Below are 26,893 nucleotides of genomic sequence, written 5' to 3'. Positions count from 1 at the left end.
GCTCTTCTTAAAGCTCTGATATTAAGGAAGTTGTTGCAAGCTCATCACTAGAATCTAACAATTGTCTTTTAATAATCACTTTGAACTGACATCTAATCAGTAGCTTTGACAGCTTTTTATACTTGTGTTTACTGGCATGAAAGTCAACCAGAAAAAGGCAACTTTTATTTACTATACTTGACTTTGATTACCACATTTTTTATACTCATCGTGATTTACCTGTAAATAATATGAACTAGGTCATCTCAGATAAACAGATTGTAGCAGGGGTGTTAAACACCTGGCCTATTTAACGCACTTGCATAGCCTGCACTATATATTCAAATATACAGAAACTAAGATTTTATTTGACATCTTGAGGACTAAAAGCTTTTTAAATAAAACTTTCAAAACATGAACAGAGTGTATACAGACACAGTTGTCTTCCTAAATTTGTCAACAACTTCAAACAATGATTCAGAGATGTTAACTCATCTGCCTTTATTAATCTCATCGGGCCCTTCTATCTCTAATGATGGTATTTAAATGTCAGCATTAACTAATTCCTATCTGATTTTAGCAAAACCGGGGGTTGGTGATGGGATAGTGCAAACTAAGAAGCACACGCACACACAGAGAGAGAGAGAGCGAGCGAGCGCTTGGCAATCCTAGTGCTGTCAACTTTCTCAGTATTTGGTGTCCTTCTTAAAAGACCAGTTCCTGGAGTCACAGGAATACATCAAAATGTCACCTTTCATTTAAATGACTCTCCCCACCTCCCATATTTCTAGTCCCAGGGTTGTGTAGAAAAACTTGAAAATGCCCCTCACCCTCCCAAAGCGGCAAAACCAGATATCAAAATACGTTATTTTTCAGCCAGTCTTGATTTTTGGGGCCTGATTTTCAACTCCTTGGGATTGGAAATATGACTTGATTACCTAGCTGCTTTAGTAACTGATAATTTCTAATGCCTTCTAGTGTAGTGAGCATAATTTCATTATTCTCTTTGCTCGAGATTTATTTCTGTATCTTGCATTTGTGCCTACTATTCAGTACCCATCACTTAGCAGCAAGAAGTTATGATATTAAGAACATCTTTATTATTAATTTTGAACAGACTGAGTATGGATGACGATCGTCTCAAGAAGCTCATGGTATAAAAGAATGAAACAGAAATAATTTTAAAAGATGGATAGCATGTGTTCCTTCAGAACTTGAAGAGGGCTGCTTCGCTACACTAACATTTTTGGCATTTGTTTATTCCCTTAGTTGTGTGTGCAAGCAGAAAAATGAAACACACAAGTTTCCTGCTACCTGAAGTGCTGCCTGATATTGCTTCAGAGATCAGGTATTTTGCTAGCATCATTTCATACACAAACAGGAAGTGGAGCAGTGGCAGTAGAGAGGGGAAAGCTGATAAAGAGAAGAGCAGAAGACAGTTTTTACAACAGTCTGTTGAACTACTATCAAAATAACTGTCATGGTTAATGAGTACCTTGCTGGCAGCAGCAGTAGAAATGGCCGTGTAGGGCAGTAGACAGTGTACTTGGGAGTCAAGAAACTTGGGTTCTATTCATGCTCTGAAAGTAATTTGCCGTAACCTTAGGCTAGTCTCTTACCCTGAGTTTCCCCTGATGTGATAATGGTATTAATCTTTGTAAAGTGCTTTAAGATCTATGGACCTAAGCCTTGCTGTTAAATAACTTGTATTATAGCTCTCTGTGTTTAGAAGGAAAAAAAACCACAGTGGATATTGCAAATGGTATATACTGGAGAAATGGGTGGGGCAAGTAATGATTGAGTGCAGTGACATTTCCTTAACCAATCCCACTTAAAGGGAATACTTTTATCTAGCCAATCAACTACTTTATACTGTAAAACACATTTTCCAATCAAAATGGAAACAGATGAATTTATTGAAACATCTTTTCTGTTTTACTTTCTTTACAAGTTTTTTTTTTTGTTTTTTTTTTTTTAACAAACAAATACTGTCTACATTCCTTGTAGCTTTATCAACAAAAATAGGACAGTACAGTATATCCTTACTTACAAAAGTCTAGTAATTGCACGAAAGGATAAATATACACTAACTTCTATTAACTTTAATCAACAATTTTTGGCTGTTTCAGTTAAGGCAGATTTAATCAAGCAAGGTTGGCTCTAAAGTGAAGTTACAGCCGTTAAGCAGCTGAACAATTAATTTAGAGTTTTACTCTAAACAGGTCTCTGATGAAACAATTAATAGACTGCAAATAGAGCATTTACTGGTAAAACCCTGAATTTAAATCTACCTTAGGTAATTTTGAATATACAATTAGTGTCTCAATTCTGGTAATTTAATATAGACAAGCGATGTGGATGTTCCATATTATATTAAAAAATCCAGTGCCAAAAGCCTTTGAATTATAAATATATAGAATGCTCAAAGGTTACAAAGACCACTCTTTGGATTATTTAAGTCACATTTTTCTACCAATGAATGTACGGAAAAAGTTTTGAACTTCTGAGGACCAGAATACATTTTATTTATATATATATGAAATAAAACATAACAAACTTCAAATAATTTTTACAATGATCCTGTTTTGTAGTTAACCATCACTTTAATTTGTGTCTGTCTGGACACTTTTCATCCAAATGGCCCCAACATGCGATGAGGACCTGTGCAGAACACAATCTTCTGTGTCTCCTTTCAAAACACAGGTTCTCTCTCAAATGCACCCACTCACCCAAGCCAAAATGAGTAAGTCTCGCATGAAGTGTCCAAAGATTCCGGCCCTGGCTGGGTTGAAAAATGCCACAAAAAAACCTCATACTACTTCAGTATTTTTTATTCCTGTTTTGGCTGGAACCAGAAAGAACAGAGGTATATGAAAATTACATTAAACCGCTGCTTAACTACCAGAGGTTCCTGAAAAAGAACACTTTTGCCAAATGTTGCTATCATCAAGTGTGAGGAAAATTTCCTTGACCAAAGCCAATCAAGGTAAGCCAATTAAAATAAGAATGTTTAATCATGAGATTTGAATTATGCGGTAGTATAAGCTGTTATACATTTAGCTTATTTTGAAGCTGAATAGTGGAAAATCATAATTGTAGAATAATTGTAGAATAAATTGAACTTTGAGGGTCTTCATAGCTTCAGAACACAGAACCATGGCCAAATCCTGCAACCAGTTACAAACCAGTTCTTATGCAAAGTGACGAAGCCACAAGAACATCTCAGCTGCTGATTGTTGATTCAAGAAATAATTCTTGTAGACAAACTGTTGAATTTAGTCTGGCATGGGATTCTGCTTAAGGTACATGATGCCTTAATCCATAAATGGATAGATATTGAACTACAAGTTTTTAGTTTGATGCTGTCTGGTTAATTCAAAAAAGTAAGAAAAACCTAAACTTTGCCTCTGCTCGAAAGAAGCTGTTGATGCTCACCAGAGATGAGATATTATTTGAATCTGATTAGTCAGAGTCTAACTGTCCTGTCCTTGATAGAAGTTGTCCAGGAAACAGTGACAGAAGCCAGAGTCTGTTCAAGATTACAAACACTACTGGAACATAAACAACTGAATATCATTTATGAAGTGTGACCAGATTTTGTCATCCACCAGAGAAAAACACCTACTTCTGGTCTGCATGTGATCTTGCAAAATCCAATAGTTCAATATTCATGCGGAACATTGTTATGATATAATACTCAGTTGCGGTTGTATCCAATAAACTCAGTACAGAGACTTTGAAAAGAACATAAATTTTGTTTTGCAGGGAGACAGTTCAATCTCTCTTCTAAGAATCTTACATTAACTCTAGATTAGCCATATCAAATGACAAAATAAGGTTCCCTAAGTAAGAGATAGTGCTATAAATGTTGTGATGCACATCGTCTCCCAAGGCTCCTGGGGAGATTGTGACATTATGAGATGCAATGTCATCAATATGTTGAAGACTACAAATTCTAGATTTCTTTTTCACTGAATTTAGGCACTGCTGATTCTTTGCTCTCCCTGGTTGAGGCAGATGTAAGAATATGTAGGAAAGCTAGCTGGCTTAGACTGAATATGGGTAAGGAGAAGCTGATGATTGATGGCATAAGCATCTAGAGGCATGTGTCTGTTGATCATCAAGGTACTGTAGTCAGTCTTTAGTTTCATTGAATGTCCTTGCCAGAAATGCCAAGTTTTATGTTCAGCTGGCCAAGGCACTGCATCACTTGCCATGGCCATCCATTCATTTATCACCTCTAGGCAAGGCTACTGAAATGTACTCTATCTGGGATTAATCTTGAAGGCCACATGAAAGTTTCAACTAGTGCAAAATATAGCAGCTAGTGCTTTTAGAGAATCGGTAGTTTATAGTATATTACACCATCATGTTCCACACGGCCAGTTTGCTTCTAGTTATAATTCAAGGTGCTGCTCCTTATTAAAAAGCCTTACTGATCTTGGAGCGGGTTATTGCTAAAACAGCCTCTATCATGGTGTTCTACCAAGGTAGCTGCATTAAACGGAGGTATTTCAGGTGTTAGCCCACAGCATAGAGTCATAGGAGCCAGCAGCAAAGCATGGTCATGGCAGGGACTCAGCTTCAGAATACACTGTCATTGGTAGTCTAAAATATTGCCACTTTTACAGTGTGAAACCACAAATCTTTGATCAGGCTTTTCCTGACAGTGGATGTTGGTATCCAGTTAGATACTGGCCTCTTTAATTTCTCTAGTGTGGGTTCTTTCTTGGTGGGGGTTATTGAGTAATGTGGGAATATGTACAGTATGTACCCTCTAATGTATGGGGAAATAGTGTATTTATTTATGTTAATAATGTCCAGATATTATGATAGATGAACTATATATAGCTAATAAACAAAGTTTAAATGGTTTAATTTAACTAAGGTGAGTACAATAAATTAAAACGTAAGAGACTATTTGTATAAGTATAGCTAAAGTTATAAATATTACATAACCATGACCAAAACCCAACATTTTAAACAGCAATTAGAATATTCAGCTGTATGTGTACAAACATTACAATAAAATCAGTTAATAAAATCAACAAAGGCAAGAGATTAAGTTGCTGTGTGGGACACAAAATATGGAAGCTAATTTCAGCATTGAGAGTGGAATATAACCATAGATTTAATAATGTGAAAAGCATTTGATACTGCTCTAGAAGAACCTGAAGCAGGAAACAGATTACATTAGGAAACTGCCAATTTGGAAGTTGGGTAGTAGCCCTTCAAAAGTCAGCGGGAAGAGATGTTGGTGTTTCATAAAATGCTGCGATATGCAGAAAAAGATTAACTAAAAATGAGAATCAGAAGGTTCAGCGAAGGATACAATTTTTTTTTTTTTTTTTGTGGGGGGTGTACCGTTTAAACAGCACTTCTTATTATTTTAACTAAATGCAATGGCTCCAACTCTGTACTGACTTGCATCCTCATTAGCTACAACAGGGTTACAGAGTGGTGTACATTAGTACAGAATTTCCCCCCAAAATACTCTCTACTGTAATGATTAATGAGTTATTGATGACATACAGAATCCCCCACAGATGCCTTGTAGAATAGCTAGAAGGATTTGCCAGTGGAAACTGTGCACTGTATACACACTACAGCAAGAGGACATGAAAAGTAGCAGAAACATTGTTATGCTATAATCAAACTTAATTCTAAAACTAGCTGAGAGAGGAAAAAGTAAATTAAAAAAAGAAGTTAGATTCCAAATGAAGCTCAATGAAGCCTAAAAAGTGCTCGCCTCTTCATCCCAAGATATTAATACAGTAATTATGATAATACTGTAAATCTTCAGTTAATGAACTGAGTTTATAGTTGGCAAGTTTCTTTAAAATCTTACTTTGTATAGAGACCATCTATCTACATTGAATATTTACCTCATCCACAACCCTTCCCCCCCCTTAAATAAATATACCTCCTATGAACAAAATTAAAGATGCCTTTTGTTAAGACTAGAAGGATTTTTTTTTATAGGCATGTTTCATTACTTTGCAATATACTGTTGCCATCTCCTGTGTTAAATGAAGCAGCAAGTAACTTCATACTTACAAGTAGACTATTTAACGTCTGCTATATGGGAATGGTTCTTATTGGTCAGGCAGACAGAACTCTATCTAAATATACTCTCAAAAGTTTGTTAAAAATTTACCATTACCTCTAAGTGACTCCGCCGTTCCGCAATCACTCTTTCATCCTTATTTCCAAATAGCTTCTTTGGAGGGAATTCTAAAGTAGTAAGCTGTAACAGACGCAAGAGAGTGCATTGGCATTGTAAATGATAAGCTAAAATGAAAAAAATTCTTTTTAAAACATGAAGTGATCAGAGAGAGGAATATGACAAATATTCACAAGTTACAGTATATGCCATTAAATATAATCCCATTATGCTGTTCTACTAACATTCATATAATCCAGTCTGAGGTAATACTAAAACAATAATATTGTACTGTCACAAGCGAATGATGGCAAAGCAAATATAGGAATTAGAATGTTTACATCTACTTACATAAAAATCAAAAGGTGTAAATTGAACCTGCATATTACACTGTCTACAAAGGAGAAGAAAATACGAGCTGCTGAGGAATGTTGTATATTTTAAAGATCAGAATCAATCTATTAAAATCGATACAAGTTTGTCTATTTCATTTGATTTTGTTTATGATAGCTATACTACGAGAGTTCTGTGGCACTTTAAAGACTAACAAATTTAATTTTGTAGGCATAAGCTTTCGTGAGACTCAGCTCACTTCGTCAGATCCAGAGGTAGTAAATAGGATACCTGGATATACAGTAGATACAGTAAATAGGAAACATAGATATACACTGTAGATATACCCTGCATCTGACGAAGTGAGCTGTCTCACGAAAGCTTATGCCTACAAAAATTAAATTTGTTAGTCTTTAAAGTGCCACAGAACTCTCGTTGTTTTTGTTGTATGCAGACTAACATGGCTATCCCTCTGGAACAGATAGATATACTGTTTTCATCACTGGATCTGAGAGCTTTTACTGAAGTTATGCTTTCAGCATAGTTATGCTGGGCTTCTGGTGACCCTATGTTAGTGGAAGCTTGTTATTAAAAGTCACCACAGGTGAGAATAAAGACAAGTCAACCTATCATTGGGGTACTTTACTGAATAACTGGGCTAACTTTAGGGTGTCCAAACAGAATCCACATGAATATGGTAAAAGCCTATGTATCTCTCTGAAAATGAAAACTACTGACAGCACAGTTTTAGTCTCAAAAGTGACTACATAAAGATATCTGTTACCTATGCAACAGATAAAATTTTTAACATCTACATGGAGTGTATCTGTTTACTTCACTACTTTTTAGTCCTGTAGGAACCGCAGGAGCAAGTCAGCTAAGAGAAAGTGAACAGGATTCTATTCCCTTCTCGTGCATGAAATGCAATTGTTAACAAGTTCCAGTCAATCAGTTATATCTTTTCAAACTCATAGAAGGCAATAGGTTTACACAAGTGTCATTGAAAGTGTACTTTGGCCCATAAAGTCTTATCTCTGGTAATGGTGCAAAGGGAAGAAAGAAACAGCTTTACCATAAAGCTGGTTTGGTGTGCAGGGACAGCATTGAAAAATATCTTCACTCTATCACTGACCATATCAAATGGGGAAATCATTGAGACACAAACATGCAACCACACAATTTCAATTGTTAGAGTCACTTTTCAGAGTGGGGTACTTAAAAAAAATTACTTCTTTCCACACAAATTCACACTGGCTGCCTAAGAATGTCAAGAAAGAACAAAGTAGAAGAACTGTCACCTAGCACGTAAGTATATTTTAGAGCTGTAAGGAGTTTATGCTTGCGTACAATAGGCAGAAGCAAAGTATATTAAATTACAAGCTTTATTTTTGCCTTTGAACATAAATACTAAATGTAGAGTTCTTCAGCAATATCCAGTTTTTCAACAATAATTCTTCAACCCTATTCTCTTGTTAAACCCTGACTTAGATAATTTACAGAGATGCTACATTTAGTTCCTGTCTAGATATCTTCAAGTGAGTAATCTGAAGTCGTGCACCATGGGGCAGTGATGGAGAGACTCTTTACTACATCAACTTCTTTTCCTCAAAATCATATTCGAGTTTCCCCCAGCATTTCCTTTTCATCTGCTTGCTTCCACCTTCTTAGAGGATTAGCAGCATGTTGCCTAATATTGTATAAAAGTAATTATGTTCACAGGACTAATTGTCATTGTCTTAATCACTTTTTTTCGTTAATCTATATAATGATATTGGTGGCCAGCAACATCTCACCCCTGAAGAAGTTATGCTGTATTAGGCAGCATTGAATTATGTGACCACTAGATATAATGGTCAGACAAATAAAGAGTCCATTTGGAGATGTTTTATTTTTCAATAAAAACATATTTAATATTTTAACATTTAATATTTAATAAAACATATTTCACTGCCTGTTTTAGGACTGTTTTAAATAGAATTAGTTTACACAAATATAAAGGTTAGGGCTGCCATTTTTACAATTTGTCCTGCAGAGTGAAAACATACTGTATTGTCTGAATGCAGGTGGGATTTCCCTACCTAAATTTAATTTGAGATTTAGTAATCTTACTGGATAGGGGACTGACTCAGGAAAAGCAGGATTATTCCACAAAAGTTTGGGATGGACAGCAACCCTAAAAATGGTTTTGCAACACATAAGCTTTCTGAACCTATTTTAGAAGGAATATCTCTGTTGAGCCACTAGGTTCTCTCAGATCATCTTGATCACGGCTAAGGTAGACAAGCGTACCTTAGGGACTCGCACAGTTTAATCATTCCATAACCCTGGAATCACTATGCCATACAAATCTTTGCAACAAGGCCAGCAAGAATTCATTATATTGGAGATGAATTAAATATAATAGAGATGGGCCTCAGCCAAACAAACCCACTGTGAAAGTTGTGGAGGCTCACAATATGAAAGAGGACCCAGATCAGAATTTCATGGTTCTCCAAAGGCTAGAATCTGAACACCCTTAAATTAGTGAAAAGGGTGTATGTCAAAATCTTGATCCAGATCAGTATATTGAGGCTCAAGCCTATCTTTAGAATACAAATTATATACCGTGAGGATCTTGCATCCTGCAAAACACACAAGTAAATTATGCGGCACTGATCAACCTACCCCATTCACCATCCCTCTAATCCAGGCCATTCAGTATAACAGTTTTATTACTTTATTTTTATGTAAAACTCATTTTATTTTATTTTATACTGACCCAGATTTTAAATGTGTTGCAAATACTTGTCAGATTTGTGTCATTATACTGACAACTATTAACATCACTGTCTGAGCTACCTGGAGGTTTTGGCATTCGGGTAAGTGACAGCTGGAGGTTTTGGCATTTGGGTAGGGAACAGCTGGCAGCTGGTGCTCTCCCCCCCCCCCCCTCCAATCAAGATGATGTAGGAGATGTCTTTGGTATGTGTTTTCCAAGTGGCAAACTTTTGATACTATGGTGCACATACAACATTTCCTCCCTGCCACTTTTGGGAGAAGGGTTAAATTTGGAAGGGATGTGTGTACACTTGTATTTCCCCACTATAGCAATTCTTGAAAGCCATTAATTATCCCATTCCACCTCAATATCTGTCAAAACAGCCAACAATGACACACAAAAGCATGCATATTAACTTGGTGTTTCTGCTAAAATGATAGGCAGTGAATGTTAATATTGATTACCTTTCAACAGTAACATCTACAATGAAAAGTAGTGAAAGTTAGTGTTGAAAGGTAATCAATATTAACTTTCACTGCTTATAATTTTAGCAGAAATAGTGTCAGTCTTCATTGCTAACAGCCCAGTGAAACAAAAGGGAGAAATTCAAACCACTCAGAACTCATGTTTCAAAATGTCTGCAGACTCAGGCAGATATCAAGCCATCAGTTCATATCCAATTCACATTCTGAAGGTCATCTTTGCAATCATGAGGGCTAGAAACCCTTTTTTTATATTACAAAAGTGGAAATAAATTTGGTAACAATTATGAAGAAATGTAAACATTATTTGTAATTATGTGGTACAATATATAATATTTATATATTACTGGTAGTGGTCTTCTTACAGCTGCCAGTAATTTGTACAACTGATTAGGTTAAAAAGGGGAGGAACTTTTGCCTTTTTGTGGGGGAAAAAAATCATTCACTGTCAGAAGGTTCCACTAAATATGAGATGTACAAACACACCACAGTGGTTCTTATCATATCAGAATTGTGGCTGTTATAACAAAAAAAGCCAAAAAACCCACAAACCCAGTATATGAATATACCAAGCCAATGAGAAATTTTGCCTTAAATTTGTGCAAGCAGCTTCTGTTCTGATGTGCAGTTTAATATGAGGTTCAGAATCAATTAACAGAAAACTTCACTCAATTCAGCATCCTGACAGTTCAAAAGCATTTGTTTATACAGACATAAACTAGGAAATATATCTGAAACTAGAAAGTTTTAACAATATTACTGATATTTGAGCTACTAATAGTAAGAAACATTTTAATACATACAGTGAAATTGTCACTGGCAATGTGTGAAGCCTTTAAGAAACTGTCAGGCAGCTGCAAATTGTATTACATTTGCTAGAGATTATCACACTGCTGATATTTATACATCACTGAAATTCACTTGCATTCACTTATTCATGGACTCAAATGCACAGGATGTCTGAGGGAGCTAGATTATACATATGGATCTCTGCTTCAGCTGAAGGAGGTGTAAAATAAAGTATATAACCTCTGGATCTGAACACTGTTAGGGAATAAAATCATTTCTTTGAAAATCAATTGACCTTTCATTCACCCTCTTATCCAGCAGAACCCGCAAACAGCCACACCTTAGCTTTTAGGACCAACTTTTCTCATTAACATGATTTAAAACAATGCCACACATTAAGACAGCAGCAGAAGTATTCTACTTTCCTACTGGTCTGGGTTTGTCCTTGTGGGACTCCCCTCCTCTTGCTGCAGTAGTGTTGAAAATGTTTGGCAGCAGTTCTTCTACAGTTTGGATGTTTTGTCATTTTCTTGGGCTGCTGATTAACTGATTTGTTTTCTGTAGGGGAAATTAACAAACACATTCCCTGCTTGACAGGAATAGGGAGTTAGGATGATTTCCTGAGGAGAAGCTTCTACATGTGGCATGCAAGATTTCTAATTTTTATTTTGACTGCAGAGGCATTTCTCTATCATACTAATTATATTATGAGACTGATACAAATTTTGTTACACACACATGGACACACAAAGAACTAAAGTACTCAGAGCTTTTCTGGCTGAACTTCACAGAAAATGATGAATTAAATAATCCAAGGAAACATCAGATAGGAGATTGCACATCAGTGCTCTTTTAATGTGTGTTAGCATGCATGTTGGGGTGTTCAAACTACACTGGAAGTGGTTAAGATGGTCAGGCAGGCCAATTAACTCCCCTGGGTGCACCTGGAGGAGCAGCCAGGGAGCAGGTCACTAATTAGGAGTAGGCTCAGGAGTGCAGGAACAGGCAGGGACAGAATATAGCCAGGTAACTGGCTATTGCAAAGACAGGGAAAGGCTACAAGGAAGTAAACTACAGTCATGCCATGAGTGATGGAAGTTGGAGGCTGGCAAACCCAGAGAGGGGAGATGCCAGCAAGGTAGGAAGAAGCCCAGAGAAACTGCAGCAAGGACTAAGGAGATATAGGCTTTGGCTACATGTTATAGGGTCTCTGGGCGCAAACCCAGTATACAGGGTAGGCCCGGATTCACCTAGCAGCCATGGGATACAGTAGTAGGAAGTGAGGGCCTGAAGCATGGGCCTGGTGCAAGACCTGAGGCTTGACCCAAAGTCAGCTATGAGTTATGCTATCAGCAAAAGTCAGGCCCTGTCAAAAAGATGCTTGCCGGCAAGTTCTCTGTCTGGTACATGAACTTGGCACAAGTGCCAGAAGCATTGCCAAAATACACTGACTATATAAACACATTCCAGCAGGCCAGCACAAGGACACCCCAATCTAGCACAAGGTGGCTTGACAGAAGTGATGAATGAGAATGCTTAGTCTGAAACATCAGGAGTGAAGTACTAATACAGGTGGTGAAGAGGGATGTTTTGTTTGAAACATCAGGAGAAAGGTACAAAGGGAGGTAACAAACATGAAAGGTGATATGTAAGTTGTTTATCCGAGATTGTTTGCTTCAGTTTATAAATGTTGAAGTACCTTGCCTTAACTCTTTGTCCGGCCTATGGAGGAACGGAAAGTCCCACTGCTCACCAGGAGCATGTGCAGGAATTTAAATTCCAGCGCTTCTGGAGGGGCATGTTCTATGTTCCCGCAGGGCCCCAGGGACCCTGGAGAACTGTGCACCTTTGCCACCACGGCCTGAGGGGTCACAGAGGAGCTCTTTGCTCCTGCCCCCCTCCCGAAGGAGCTCTTTGCCTCTGTCCCCCAGAGGAGCATCTGCCTTCCCCACCATTTACTGGGGGAGGCCTGTGTCTCTGCTTGCCCACCCTTATGCACACCCTTGCCGCTCACTCAGCTGATCCACTGTAATGGGCATACATGTACTCGTTTAACTGTAGACGCTGAACTGGTAGCTAACAACTGATCACATTGGGCTCACCAATGTTGTCGGTTGTTGGCTGCGTGTGTGCTGTGCCAGATCTGCGCAGATAGCTGGCCCAGCAGGCCTAGATCAAACAATCTAAAGAGACCACAGACTCCGTTCAGTAGGAAGGCACTGGGCCAGGTTTATTGTCAATGAAGCACGGTTCTAGCTCCCCAGATCAATGTTGGGGGAGGAAATCACAGAAGGGAGAGTGCAGGCTGGCAGAGCTGGCCAGCAGGAGGTGCCTGGGCAGTGAGTGAGCTCCGTGACATGTGGCGGAGAATGCGGGCACATGGTCATCCCTGATACAAGGGGAAGTAGAGAAACTGTGAAAGTCTGTATAAGGCACTTACTCGGATATAATGGGAAAAGGAAAGATGGATGATAGGGGAGACACTTGAAGAAAAGAAATGATGGTGCTGCAGATACCAGAGCTGGTATCCCTGCAGAAGACAACTGACAAACAGCAGGAACAGATCCAGATCCTACAGAGGCAAGTGCTGGCGAACCAGCAGAGACAGTGAGAGGCACATGAGTACCTGCAAAATTATCTGATGCAGCTGGCTGAACAGCAGCTGGCTCTAGTTAAGCTCCTATGGGAAGAAATCAGTAGAGGCCGCAGGGGGGAAAGAACAGAAGAGAGGTACCAGGGCCAGGAAGCTGGAGGCCAGGACAAAGGGATGTTGCACATGTGGGGCAAGTGGACACCTGAAAGGATACTGCACCAACTAATGATAAGAAGCCTCACCCACAAGGCAGAAAGGTAGGCTGCAGTCACTTCCTGAGTGGAGGGAGTTAAGAAGCTGGCAAAGCCATGGAGGTGAGTGATGAGTGGTGAGTGAACCCTGTGACAAGCATATTAAAATTTTTGAAGTGGAATTTGATTGTCCTACCAAGCAATTGCTGTTAGGACTGGGGGAGGCTTATGGAGAAGCACAAAGTCATTTGTAACTTACTCATAATATTGCAGTAAATAAAGCCTATGTTTTATGCCTGGACCTGTCATAGATATCTTGTGTTACTTTGAGAAAGTCATTTGTTTCTTTGTACCACAGTTTCCTCATCTGTAAAATGATACTTATTTACTGTACAAGGGTGTTTGAAAAGATTCATTTGACAATGTTTATAAAGATCCTTAAATAGAAGATGCTTTGATCCTTAAATAGAAGATGCTTTGTAAATACAAAGTATTATTAGTCTAGTAAATTGTAAACATGGATGGATTACTGTTGTGCTTTGATATTTATGCTGGAGTCCACAGGCTCTCCAATGTAACTACACTATAGTCATTTATTTAATTCCACCACGCAGAACAGTGTTATAGAGGTGTTTGCTTTCTTTAATCACACATTTCATCTTATAGGCACACAATAACTCATTGGGCTCAAGATCCACTTGTTTTGATAGTAGCAAATAGCCAACAAGTTATTTACTAAAACCAACTCATTTAAAGCCAAATTGCACATTGTTGTAGCATTCAGCTACAAGAAAGAGTTGCAGATCTGGAGATTTTCACTCTGGAAGATGGCAGAATAAAAACTGAGGACCTGAATGCTGCAACTGGACTCTGCCTGGGCACAGTGTAGATCTCACTGCAGGATCAGGGCCTTGAGGGTAAAGTTGTCAGCCTCTGAAGGGTCTCTTCCAACTCCCATTAACTTCAGTGGGAGGCTTTTCACTGACTCCAGTGGAGTTGGATAAGGTCCTATTGTACTTAAGTTAGTTCACATTTCAGGTATTTATGGGATAGCTTAATAGCATGTCTTTAAACAAAGCTAGAAAGGTATTTTACAGATGATATTTCAATACAGAGTGAACTAAAATATAATACCACATAATAGTCATATATGTATGTCACTTCTGAACTGTGAAATTATTATGCTGCCTAGACATAAAAAATATACCATTTTCCTACACTGAGCAAATATCTACAGGATTTGAAACATCTCATTATACCTGAAGGATAAAGTCTATATTTTAGTGCCTAGAGTACCGCTCGGGGGAGCAGAGGGGGGAGGACCCAAAGTTGTTTTTTTGGTTTTTTTAAAGAGGAGAGGAAAAATAGGAAGGAGACAGTCATCTCTGATTTTTCAGTCCAAATTCTTTTTTGATATCCATATATGAAAAAAGGAAATTAACAAAATACTAACTTTTAAATGTAAAAGTAGTCTTTTACCTCTCATGTTACTTTTACAACTCAATTTCATTTTCTCATTTTTCCAAGGGTGTGTCTGACTTTTGATCCTTTGCACCTGATTTATATGTCAGAGTTGAGAAAAATCAGAGAGAAGAAAGTGGTTAGATTCTGCAGCTGATGAGGCAGCATGCACCTGACTAAGCTTTCTAGTTGGTAATGAAAGAAAACTTTGTCCTACTTTTAGTTTTTGAAGTTTAAACAAAATAAGTCAAGCCTTATCTTCTCAAAAGATACTAAGATTCTCAGAGTATAAAAACTGGACAAAAGCTATGTTCTTAAATAAGAAGTTGCACTGAATTTTCGGGAATTTGACAGTAAGGTAGGAAGCCATCTCTTCCTTCCATCTTTTTTAGGAAGACTGCACCAATAACTTGTTTGAGGACAAAACAGCTATGGCCTATGCTTTTACAAGACTTTCACAGGCAAAGAGATAAAAAGTAAAACTTAGTGAACAGCAGAAATACTATTTTATAGAATTATCCAAAGAAAAATCTTAATCAGAAGTGAAACATGAAAAGTCACTTGAACAAATACTAACTGTATAAATTCCACTTAATCTATACAAATTAATGGAATTTAGAAACACTTTCAGACATTATAGTCCAGGCAAAATATGTATAGCTTGAGTGACATTCACACAGATGTGAGAAAGTGAAATGTTGTGGGTTTTTTTTGAAATTACATTGTACTTGTAACACCTTCCATCTGAGGATTCTACAATCCCTTTTACCTATTTGTTAGGTAGGTAAGTACTGTCCCCAGAGGGGAGATAGAAATTAAGGTCAACATTTTCAAGCATACATTTATTTTTGGTGCTTCTATTTTTGGATATTAAACTTGTTGACACAAAGACCTATTTCTTCAGTGATGCTGAGGAGCCACAGCAACTTTTAACTATTTTCGGAGTTGCAGGTACTCAGAATTTCTTAATGATTGACAACAGAACCGTAAATGGGGCACGCAAAAACTGAAACATCCCAAACGAACGGACACTTGAAAATGTAGGACTATGTGACTAACTACCACAAGGTCTCAAAGGAAGCCTATGGTAGAGCTGGGAATAGAACTCACATCTCCTGAATCCCAATTCTGTACCTGTCACACAACTAATCTTCTCCTATTTCACTTTGTGTTTCTCTCCTCCTTTCCTCTCTTTCATTCCTAATATCCATTTTTCTCTACCATTGTCTCTATTTGAACACCTAATTCTCTTCACCACTAATCAGCTCATCTCAATTTTGGTTTGGTGTCATCTGCCCTGATTTGTCTAAACCATGCTCTCTCCCCCCAACTTGGTCATCATGTTTCTCTCTCTCACACATACACTTCCATCATTAATCACTTAATGGGGGTTTGATATCCTCAGAGCCAGGAAATAAGAGGTTTTGAAGCAGCTGGTGCTAACCTCTCCCTGCTCTCTTCCACTGTCTGCCCATCTGCGCTATACTGAAAGCCACAGCAGGGCTAAGAGATTCAATAGCGGAAAAAGTGAGAAGGAAGAAGGAAGGCAGCCTGAATGGCAACTAGCAGGTGAAGAGAGGGACTACAGGTAACCTTTTTGGGTGGTTGAGCAGGCTTCCTTGGCCATTTTCACTCAGAGTGTGACCCTGTTCAGACACTTAGCATTATGACTGCATCAAAGTTGCCTTGACAGGCACATTCCCTGAAGTTCTTCAGTCTGGATCTTTTTGCTGATGAAAAGGGGGAAGGATATATGCCGGAGAGGGAGAAGCTAGCATAGGTGGAGTGATAATCTATTAGTTTCAAAAGAAAACCTTTCCTTTTTCTGCTTTTGTGGGGGCTCCCTCTGTTATATTATCAGAAACTACTTACCTGCAACCACGAAGAAAGAAGGCAGTTACAGAAATATCTAATAGGAATATACGGTGAATGCTTCATGACCTTCCCTAACAGTAATATTTTAGTACAAAAATTCAGCACAATCTCACTTCAATATTCACTCCCTAGTTCAGGGGTGGGGAACCTTTTTTCTGCCAAGGGCCTGATGGTGGCCCTGGCGGGGGGGGGAATTCGGCGGCGGCACGGTTTCGGGGAGGGGGGCAGTGCCCCCCCCCCCCCCCACAGAACCCCGCCACCGCCGAATTCCCCCCCCCCGCCAGGGCCAGCGAGTGGTGGACAGTTATGAAATTTTGAAAAAAATAACACAATTGAGGTGGTTTGGGTGGGTGACTGGAGACCTATTACAGTTTTCTTTACAGAACGACATTTTCAGGTAATTCTCTCTTCTTCAGCAATGTTTGCTGCAAAAGATCCCCATATTTGCAGACTCCAAAGCTCCAAGGATATGCTGTTCAGAAAGAGAAAGTTGGTGGGCTTCCTACAGCAGGCAGGACACTGTGGTTACTACAATTTTTAACAGAGGAATCTGGCAGTCCTTTCCAAATAGCAGATTATTCATCAACTAGCAAGAGCACTACTGTTTTACTTAACTGCAGTGCATAGTTTATAGCCATGACTAACCAGGTCTCAAAATTCACTGATGTTGTCTTATGCAGAGATATGCCAGGGATACCACTAATACTTTTGTAGTCACAAATATCAATATTTGCAATGTTGTCCTTGCTGAAATTGGTTGGCTATGGAAAATCCTTTATGTAATATCCGTAATTTTTGTGCATCCTGTTTTGGAGGAAGAAGTCTGAGAAATGCATTGTCTAGCAGGGCTAGTGGGTACTCCAGGTGTCTCTGGGGAAAAAACACTGGTAACTTTTAGTAGTACAGAATTAAGGCTATTATTGCCATGGTGCTGACACAAACTGATTTGATTCCTTCCAAAGAACTATCCTTGATTGATCAGCTAGTCATTGAACTAGGGAAAGCCATGTACTCAAATCTTCTGTAAACATACAGCTATGACAGCCAGAAACACCATAAATATACATGCCAATGATGACCTCTAAAAGACGCTTGTTGGGATGGACAGACAGTAATTTGATAAACATGGCGCTTTGGATGTATTGCCTGGTCTCTGCAGGGTACAGAACCTTCCTCCAGAAGAGGCATGATTGAAATGAGGCTTGCAAGATCCAGGATATGCCTTAACCTCTTGTCTTTTGGGTTAAAAACTCCTTCCTTCTTTTGCCCTATGGTGTCTAGCACAGGTCCAGACACCAGTGTCTATTGCATCATTCAGTCTGTCCGCTGCTATTAAGAAAACAAATTAAATGCAACAGAAAAAGTTTGCCTGGGTTAGAGAGCCATCTTTCTGTCCCTAAAAGCAATTTTTAGAGTAGCCAGGTACAGTAATAACATAGGTGCTGTCACAAACGATGAGTGACGTAGTATTTAACAGAAATATATCACCATTTCATTTGTTACAAGTAGTATGGTAGCATTTAAAAACATAATACTAAAAAAATGAGTGATATGTTATTTAGAAATTCATGCAAATCCGATATGGTTCTATAAAAGTTATGCAATTTTGACCGGATTTTTAATAGCTTACAGAAAAAAGGGGAATTAATACAGGCACAGAATTTTTACAAATATAAATATAAAATATTATCTGGGTACATTTGAGCTCTCAACTAAGGGCCACTATTTGTCTCTTCTCTCTTCTTTCAGTCAATATATTGCACATGTAGTGACTGAAAACCCCCGGAGTTCTGGATGTAGATTGTACAAAAGGAGCTTAGGATAGCATTGTAATGTACTCCAGCCCAGAACCCTGCTTGAAGAGGCAGTTAGTCAGGGGTGGGGCAACATACTTTCTCTCACTAGGAAACTGGCTGACAATATATTTAAAAGTTAGCTACGTACACACAAACCCCTATGTTTAAAGAATGTTATTTAGGCTGCAAAATCAAGCACACTAAAGTTAGGGAATACCACAATCTACAGAGGCCAGTGCAACCTCGCTTTTCACCCTTCGCTTTTCTGTGTACAGGATGAGGCATGGGGCCTGGTGAAAAAATAGCACATAGTCATGTAATTAAAGACTATCAAAATGCACACTCAAAAGAATTAAACAGTAACCATGAATCTGGCATCTCCTAACTTTCTAGTGCTTGACTTTGCAACCTCAGTAACATTCTTTTAACTTCTTTGTATGTAGTTTCTTAAGCATGGTATTGCTTTTTTGTTTTTTTCTTAAGAAAAAAGGCAAAAATTGATGAATTTCACAAAATCTGCATATTTTGGGAACTGAACCCAATATTTAGTCATCAAGATTGTGGTAGAAGGCAAACCCCAACTCCCTGAGAGTATGTTCTAGTGCAGTGATTCTCAACCTTTCCAGACTACTATACCCCTTTCAGGAGTCTGATTTTTCTTGCGTACCTCAAGTTTCACCTCACTTAAAAACTCAGCCTTCAACGTCAGGCTTGTATGGCAGGGCTTGGGCTTTCTGCCATAGGCCCCAGCAAGTCAAACTCTAACCCTGATGACCCCATTAAAATGAACTCACCCACTGTTTGAGAACTGCTGATATAGTATATAGAACATTATAAACAAATAATTGTCTGTATGAAATTTTAGTTTGTATGACTTTGCTAGCGCTTTTTATGTAGCCCGTTGTAAAACTAAGCAAATATCTAGATAAGTCGATGTACCCCCTGGAAGACCTCTGTGTACCCGCAGGGGTATACATACCCCTGGTTGAGAACCACTGTTCCAGTTGAAGCCTTGGGGAAATTCCTGTCCTCTGTATGTTTTTTCCTAGTATGGTAATGATTCAGGTTTAAATTAATAATATCCCCATTCCAGGTATGCTACCAGGTCCTGATCAGTCTGAGTTGTGTATTCAATTGGAGTTGTGACTTCACTGAAACTGATAGTCTGATCAGGCCCCTGAAGCTCTACGCTTACACAGTGTATTGCCATTTGACTAATGTGCCTGACTTAAGTTCAGAGCAAAGAATTCTCTGTAGCAGTTTTAACAGTTCATGCAGAAATGATTTGCCTGTTGCATACAAGCACATCTAATGACATCTGGCAGCATTTATGAAACTTCCTTCTCTTGTGTGACCAACTAATGCTGTAAATTTCAGTCACCCTTGCCTTTGAGACATGCTAATAATGAAAACTCAACAAAGGACCGGAATAATTATTTCTGCTGAACAGACATGCATTTCTGACTACTCAAAAATAATGGCAGATCTCAGGGCCTTAAAGAACTGCTGTCACAGAGAAATATATCTGCAAACAAATAAGCAGTATTTCTCTAAGTTTGAGTTGTTGAGTTGAAGCAGCAACTCTTCAGGATAAACTAGGCTGATTATTGAGAGAAATAAAATACCTTTATGATTATAGAGAGAAATAAAACACCTTTATGCATTGCTTAGAATGGTAAAAAAGGAAACATTCAAATTAAAGAAGCTATAAGATAAAAACTATTTATTTTTTAAAAACAGTGTTTTAAATTTAGATAGCCTACACATACATTTTAATTTATGTTTAACCTTTAAACAGATTATAAAACTGGCTGCTTAAACACAGGATTAAATACCCATTATAAGACTTCATACAACTTATTTCCACAAACCATCAACTCTCATCTGACAATGCAAAAGTGAAACTCAAAAGATAAGAAGATCTCCTAGCCAAACAGCTATATTATGAAAAGATGGACTCTCAGGGACACAGTTGCGACAGAAGGAATTTGGAGCCAAAGGGGAGCAAGCAGCTGTGGGGAACAGAGGACATCAGTGTTGGTGACGTTCTGCTTTATTGTGAGTCTTGCTATATTTAATATGTTTCTTAAAGCTCAGATCCTACAGTCAAATGAATATATATGAGAATATCCACCTTTTATATTTTATTTTATTTTATGGAGGATAGATGGATAAAATAAGGTTATAGGCTTCATGTTTTCAGAGACAACTTTGGAAGTGTGATCCAAATGCAGTCTACAAGTTCAAAAACCTAAAGGCAAAGAAAAAACTCAAGATTTCTTTTTTAAAATCTTCTGATTTTTAAAGCAGTCTGATTTTTTGGGGTCTGAAAGTGAAATCTCACTGTTGATGCAAAACTAAATATTCTCCAATTTACAAACAAATTGTGGTCTCAGCTCCAGAGCTCCTAAGAAATTAGTCTTCTTCCTTAGCTACCCTTTTTTCATTTAAAGAAGGAAATGCTATGCTGTTCCCCACAGACCAAATCTGAAAGTTCATGACAAAAGTTCCTCTCACCGTGGATGAACTAACATTCGCAAGAGAATCAGTTAATCTAAATGGAATAAGGGACATGGGAGTTTTGATCAGAAGAGGAAATTTTTTTTCTAATACACAGTGAAAGAGGCATCCAAAAACTATGATTGTCCAAATCTGGCTAGAATATATTTATTTAAGTATAGAGGCTACTCTAATAAAAAACAGCCACCATTTCTAAGAATCTGGTGGTGATAGATCCCTGGCCAACAGAGACTGTTTAACAGCTTCGCATAAGGCACCTGACAAGACATTCTGTGCTAAGGGTGATGTCACATCATGGTCAGAAGACGAAGTGGAGCAGTTGTGTCTGTCTTCTCCCCTCCCCCCACACCTCAGGAGCTCTCTGTCATTTGATGCAGTGGGGCAGGGAGCTAATCTTCTAAATCGTTTGGGATGGGACAAGTGAGCTTTCCATACAGTCAAGCAGGCAGCATATAGGGTGAGGGGTGTTGAGGTGCAGAAAGGAATGTCTGTACTTTAGGACCATCTGACTTCCCCAACATTTTTTTTTCCTTCTCATTTTATTAGGCCCCAGCCCGCCCACCCACTGAGTTACAAGCGAGGCCAGACAGAGCCCCCTAGTGGCAGGAGAAGCCAGCAATATTGAGGGTGCAGGGGAGGAGCCCCATCAGGGTTCTCCCTATCCTCTCAACTGTCTATTTCTATTTCTTTCTTAGATAACCACGTAATTGTACTCTGCCTACATTTTTTAAAAATTTGTTTGTACTGAACTTAAGACTTGATTCAACAAAGCATTGCTTAAAGTTAAACATGTGTAAGTCTATCCCTATTCAACAAAATTTAGCATTTGCTTAACTTGATGCATGTGCTGAAGTCCCATTGGGACTTAATTGTGTTCTTGGTTGAATCAGGGCATTAGTGTTATAGCACTGAACTTGATATTCATTTGATCAGAGCAAAGGCAAAATTAAAATGTATTTAAATACAAAATAAGATATTGATTACTAACTATTGTAGGCATGCTAGGCTCTACACTGTAAAGACTATCATCTCCCTATCCTCTCAACTGTCTATTTCAACAGTAGATGTTGCCCCCTTATTCTCTTTTGCACTCCTACATTATTTGTGGGACAAAACATATAGGCTTTTCCAACCTCTACCTTTCCTTTCTGCATGGCCACCTCTCTTGGGGTTGGGGCTGTTCCTTCTGGCCAGATATCCATCTATACCACACTCACTGCTGTTATAGCTAAGCATCTCACAAACATGACCTAAGGTCAATAAAAGTTTACCTAGATTCTTTCCCCCACTTTCAAGAGAATACAGAAGAGCTTCTGAAAGGATAGTAAGGAAAGACAGACATTTTGTGAATAGATTGGAGTGCACCTCTCCCATTACATCTCATTAACAAAAAGGTAAACCAGTTGCTCTTTTAGCTTACATGTAATGGAGTAGGTGCACTTTAATAGTCACAAATGTGTCACTGTATTAACAGAATAGTGAGTTCCAGGAGAACTGAAAAAGTTTTGTTAATTAGAATAAAATTGGCCCTCGATTAACCTCTGAAGGTTGGTGTTTTCCATACCTGTAAGAGACAGTCAAGAGACCAAAAAAAAGTTGCCTATTACACTATTAGGCCTCAATCTTCCAACAACTTCAATAAGATTACTCACATGAATAAGAGTTTGTAGTGCTTTGGAGAGAGGTTACAATTAATAAAGCAAATATTTTGGTTCAAGTTGCAACAATCTCTTCCTTTAAGGAGCTAATACGCTTTCCTGGGAATGTGTTTTAATTGTAAAAACACCAATGGTCACAAAGCTATTTTATTGCTTCAAGAACATCTGCTTATCAGACAGATTTCTCTGTAGACAAGATGATAACAATTTAGTTAAACAACTTGAGACTTTCCAATATAAGATAGATAGATGACAAGTTTATTACATATAGCTAATCTTTGGTCAGCTAAGGATTCTGGTGCTAGCATTCTGCCTGCTAACACTCTACATTAACTGTTCATTACCTCTGTAGTCTGTGTTTTCTTCTACCAAATCTTTAAAAGTTCCCAGAATGTTGGAAAGGAATTAAGCTTTTGCTTCTTAAAACACAACATTATAACTTAGAATCATGATACATTGGGCTCTCTCTCCACGTCTCAAACAACACCACTTTCCAGCAAGATATTGCCAACACAGAAAGCTCAGACATACAAATGCAACTGAAAGCAATTGTCACATTAAGGCTATGTCTACACTACCACTTATATCAGTATAACTGATGTCACTCAGGGGTATGAATAAGCTGCCTCCCCAGTGACATAAATTACACCAACCTAAGAGCCAGTGTGGACGGTGCTAAGTCAGCAAGAGAGCATCTCCTGCCAGCATAGCTGCTGCTGCTTATTGGTGGGAGCATTAATTAAGACAACAGGGGAGCCCTCTCCCATCAGTTTAGAGCTGCTACACTAGAGCACTTATAGAGGCGTGGTTGCATCGGTGCAGCTGCGCTGCTGTAAGCTCTCTCATAGCCGTAGACTTCTTGAAATTCTTCCTACTTAGCTCTAGAGCATTTTACAATAATGACACTGTATAATACACCAAGGCAAAACATCCCAAAATACATAAGTAAACTTCCCATGCAAAGCCACAATTCTATGTGCCCATAATACAGTCAATACCATGTACATGAACATCTTCCTGTCCATCAACCCTCCCTAAGCAACCTAGACAAGAATGAGCTTTGCAGCCTGCCTGGGTGGTTAACAAATCTGTGCTGTGGCAGACGAAGAGTGGCAACAAGTACTGGAGAATATCTGTCACAGATAACACACTGTTGGCAGATTTCTTCCTTTGAAATAATGGAAATCCTGACTCAAGCACCTTGCTGAGTGCAACTTTGGTAGTATCAAAATGATATGGGATGTGTGTGTGTGACACACACACACACTCTCAGAGAACCTGGTCTCTAACTATTTAGGGAATTATGTATTAAAACCAATACCTGAAATTCCATTTGGAGGCTAATAGGCATACACCACAGACTAGAGCACGAGTGTGACATTATGCACTGCTCAATAAGGGGTCAACTGCATTCTGCACGAACTTCAGCTTTTGGAGGCTCTCAACATGTAGTTCCATGCAGAGCACAACAGAGTCATCTAGTCTTGAGGAGACAAAGATAAAGATGACAGCAATGAAGTCCACATCTTACAAAAGAAAAGTCTGCATATTACCTCAGTATCCAGGAGCAGTCAAAAATGTAGCAAATTGTGAACCTGTGTAAAAAGGGTGGACACATGCCCTCAATCAGGGGACCAGATATATTTTTCACCAACTCTTTTTTGCTTCTCTCGGTGGCATTACCTTAGTCTTTTCTGGACACAACTTCTGCCAACTAGCCCTCCTCCTAATCTTATTTACATCATGAATCATTTATTTGACACCACTAGCTGGATTAGATAAAATGGAGAGTTGGATATTGTCAGTATACTGACAACATTTTACATATTTCCTCATTAGCCCTCCCAAAAAGCCAATATTCACACTGAAGAAAGTGGAACCATGTGACATCCTGCATGAAAAAGTCCTTGGACAGAAGATCCATTGCCTAAAACTAAACTTCAGACCACTCTCAAAGAAGGAAATGGAGCCCGCAAAGTAAGCTCCTTCCATGCCTGCAAATCTGTCAACAATACTTCATGAATAATGGTATCAAAATCAGTAAAGCAATCCAAAAACTTCACTGTCCATCTCCAGAACACTAACCAATACCACCAAAACAGTTTCTTTCCCATATCCAACCTTGAAATTTTATTGACTGAAATAAATTAAATCTGAGATCTCCAGAAATACTTTGCCACAAACTTCAAAAACATTAGATACAAGATAGAAAGATTGTCAAGAAGAAAAATTGATTTATTGAGCAGAAGTCTTACAATAGCTTTCTTAAAGATAACTGATACATACACTTTTCCTGATAGAAGGCAATCTAAAAAAACAACCGACCCAAGTGTCTACACCAGACAGAAAGGAAATGTGGGTCCAACTCATTGGATTGTAGTCTGGACTACCCACCCCCAGCACCTATAGACATTCAACAGCCAGAGTCCTCTCTGTATATCAATGTGCTAGTGCTTCAGGCCATTCACAATGCACGTCATGCTTTTCAGGTTTATATCAGGGGTTTAGTGGTTCACATGTTTACCGATAATACCACTATGATGTATTATGTGAACAAGCAAAGAGGACCACACCCCAGGATGTTCTGCCAAGAGGTATCAGTTTGTGGCAGCTCTGCATCACGGAGAATATCACTCCAGTAGCCAAGCTCTCACCTGAGACTGAGAATCGGACCATCTCATAAGGAATTTTTTGGAGAGTCACAAGTGGCCTCTGAAGGCAAGCATACTTCCAGACTATCTTCGAAACGTGGGGCATTCCGACGATCGACCCATTTGTTACAAGGGACAAACAGGAAATGTCATCTGTTTTGCTCTTGAGCAACTGTTGTTGTTCGATATGTGATGCAGAAGTATATTCCACTGCCCATCCTCTGTCCCTTCTGCATCAGTATCTCATCTCATGAGCATTTGGTATGAAGGATCTGAGCAGGGTCGGGGTGGCACTGCCTCACATAGCCAAGGGAGGGGCTACAGCCACGAGGCGCCTTTCTATAGGTACCACTAGGCAAAATTCTCTGGCTCCAGTGTGCTATGTATGTACACACCTAAGTAGAATATACAGCTGCATCACATCTCGAAGAACCACAGATAGAGAAAGTAACTGTTTCTTAGGCTTCTGTCTGGACAGAACTAAATGATTTAGAAAGTCTCCCAGACTATTTGTTTCATTTGTAGACAGATCCAAAGGATCTACAGTTTCAGACTAAAGACTTTCAAGGTGGATTTCAGGGTGTAATATCTCTTGCTTATGAGGCTGCTAACGTTCAACCTCCGTCCAGAGGTTTAATCCACTCTACTTCTGTGCTGTTGAAAAACGTTCCAGTTGCAGAAATTTGCAGAACTTCAACTTTGTCTTAGGGACATCCTTTTTCCAAACACTATGCTTTGATATTCGCTGCCATCTCAGGTGCCATTGTTGACAGTGCAGTTCTGTCATCAGTCTTAGATATGTTTACAAAGCTCCCTCCTCCTTCTGGAGATACTGTTCAGGAGTCACCTGAAGTGCAGCATTTATAGAAATGCTATTCAAAGAAGGAGACATTATTAACCTTGGGCAGTAACTGGAATTTTTTGAGAATGTGTATTCCTATGTGTGCTCCACTATCCACCCTTCCCCTCTGCTCAGAGTTTCATCTTGCAGGATTTCATGGTAGAGAAGGAACTGAGGACGGTTCTCCACACAAGCAGGAGTCCTAAAAGTCCAGAGCAGCAAACCAGTCATTCTGAGACAACATGGAGAGGACAGTCGATAGGGTTGTGACACACTGTACCCCATGTACACCCTTCTGGTGTGATTTGTGTATCATTCATGTTCACCCTTATAGTGTAGCTGTGTATTGTTTAATGCAAAGTATGTCATATAAGGTGTTTTTTAAATGCTCATGACATATTGAATATTATTATGATAGTATGCTTCTTGCAATGTCGCATGCGTAGTTATGAAACTCTGCTATGTAATATTCCTAAATGTGTCTCACTTGGCTTAAATAGATCCAGACAAACACAAAGCAGAGTGAGAGTTCAGACCTTGCTGAGCAAGCATACAGGAAAAATGGACTGGCCTAAGCATCTGATAAGGCGACACTCATTTGACTCAAGTGGAGGAAATCATGCCAGACATGGCTGATCACCTGAGCCCAGGGCGTGATGAGGAAACATATTAAAGGCAGAGGCGTTTTTGTCTCTGGAGTGCTCTCTTGCAATCCACCTACAAGACAATATCAAGACAAACTGCCCACAGAGGGGGAGCTTGGTTGGGGGCCTACCAACCAGCCTGTGGTAAGAACCATCAAA

At 38.9% G+C, this 26,893-nt stretch overlaps 1 protein-coding gene across 1 annotated transcript in view; it reads right to left on the bottom strand.

Moving 5' to 3' along the window:
* Nucleotides 1–26,893, bottom strand: part of KIF16B (kinesin family member 16B) — a 224,372-nt gene that overhangs the window by 11,152 nt on the left and 186,327 nt on the right. Inside the window, exon 25 of the mRNA XM_067565282.1 lies at nucleotides 6,143–6,226. Coding sequence (XP_067421383.1) covers nucleotides 6,143–6,226 — 84 coding nt within the window. The remainder of the gene's footprint in view (nucleotides 1–6,142; nucleotides 6,227–26,893) is intronic.

This window comes from Emydura macquarii, unplaced genomic scaffold (genome assembly GCF_026122565.2).
Source record: "Emydura macquarii macquarii isolate MOO-44397 ecotype Brisbane River unplaced genomic scaffold, CSIRO-AGI_Emac_v2 contig_2676, whole genome shotgun sequence".
NCBI classification, from domain to species: domain Eukaryota; kingdom Metazoa; phylum Chordata; order Testudines; family Chelidae; genus Emydura; species Emydura macquarii.
Note: the sequence above shows the minus strand (reverse complement) of the source record. Positions and strands in the feature narration are given on the sequence as shown.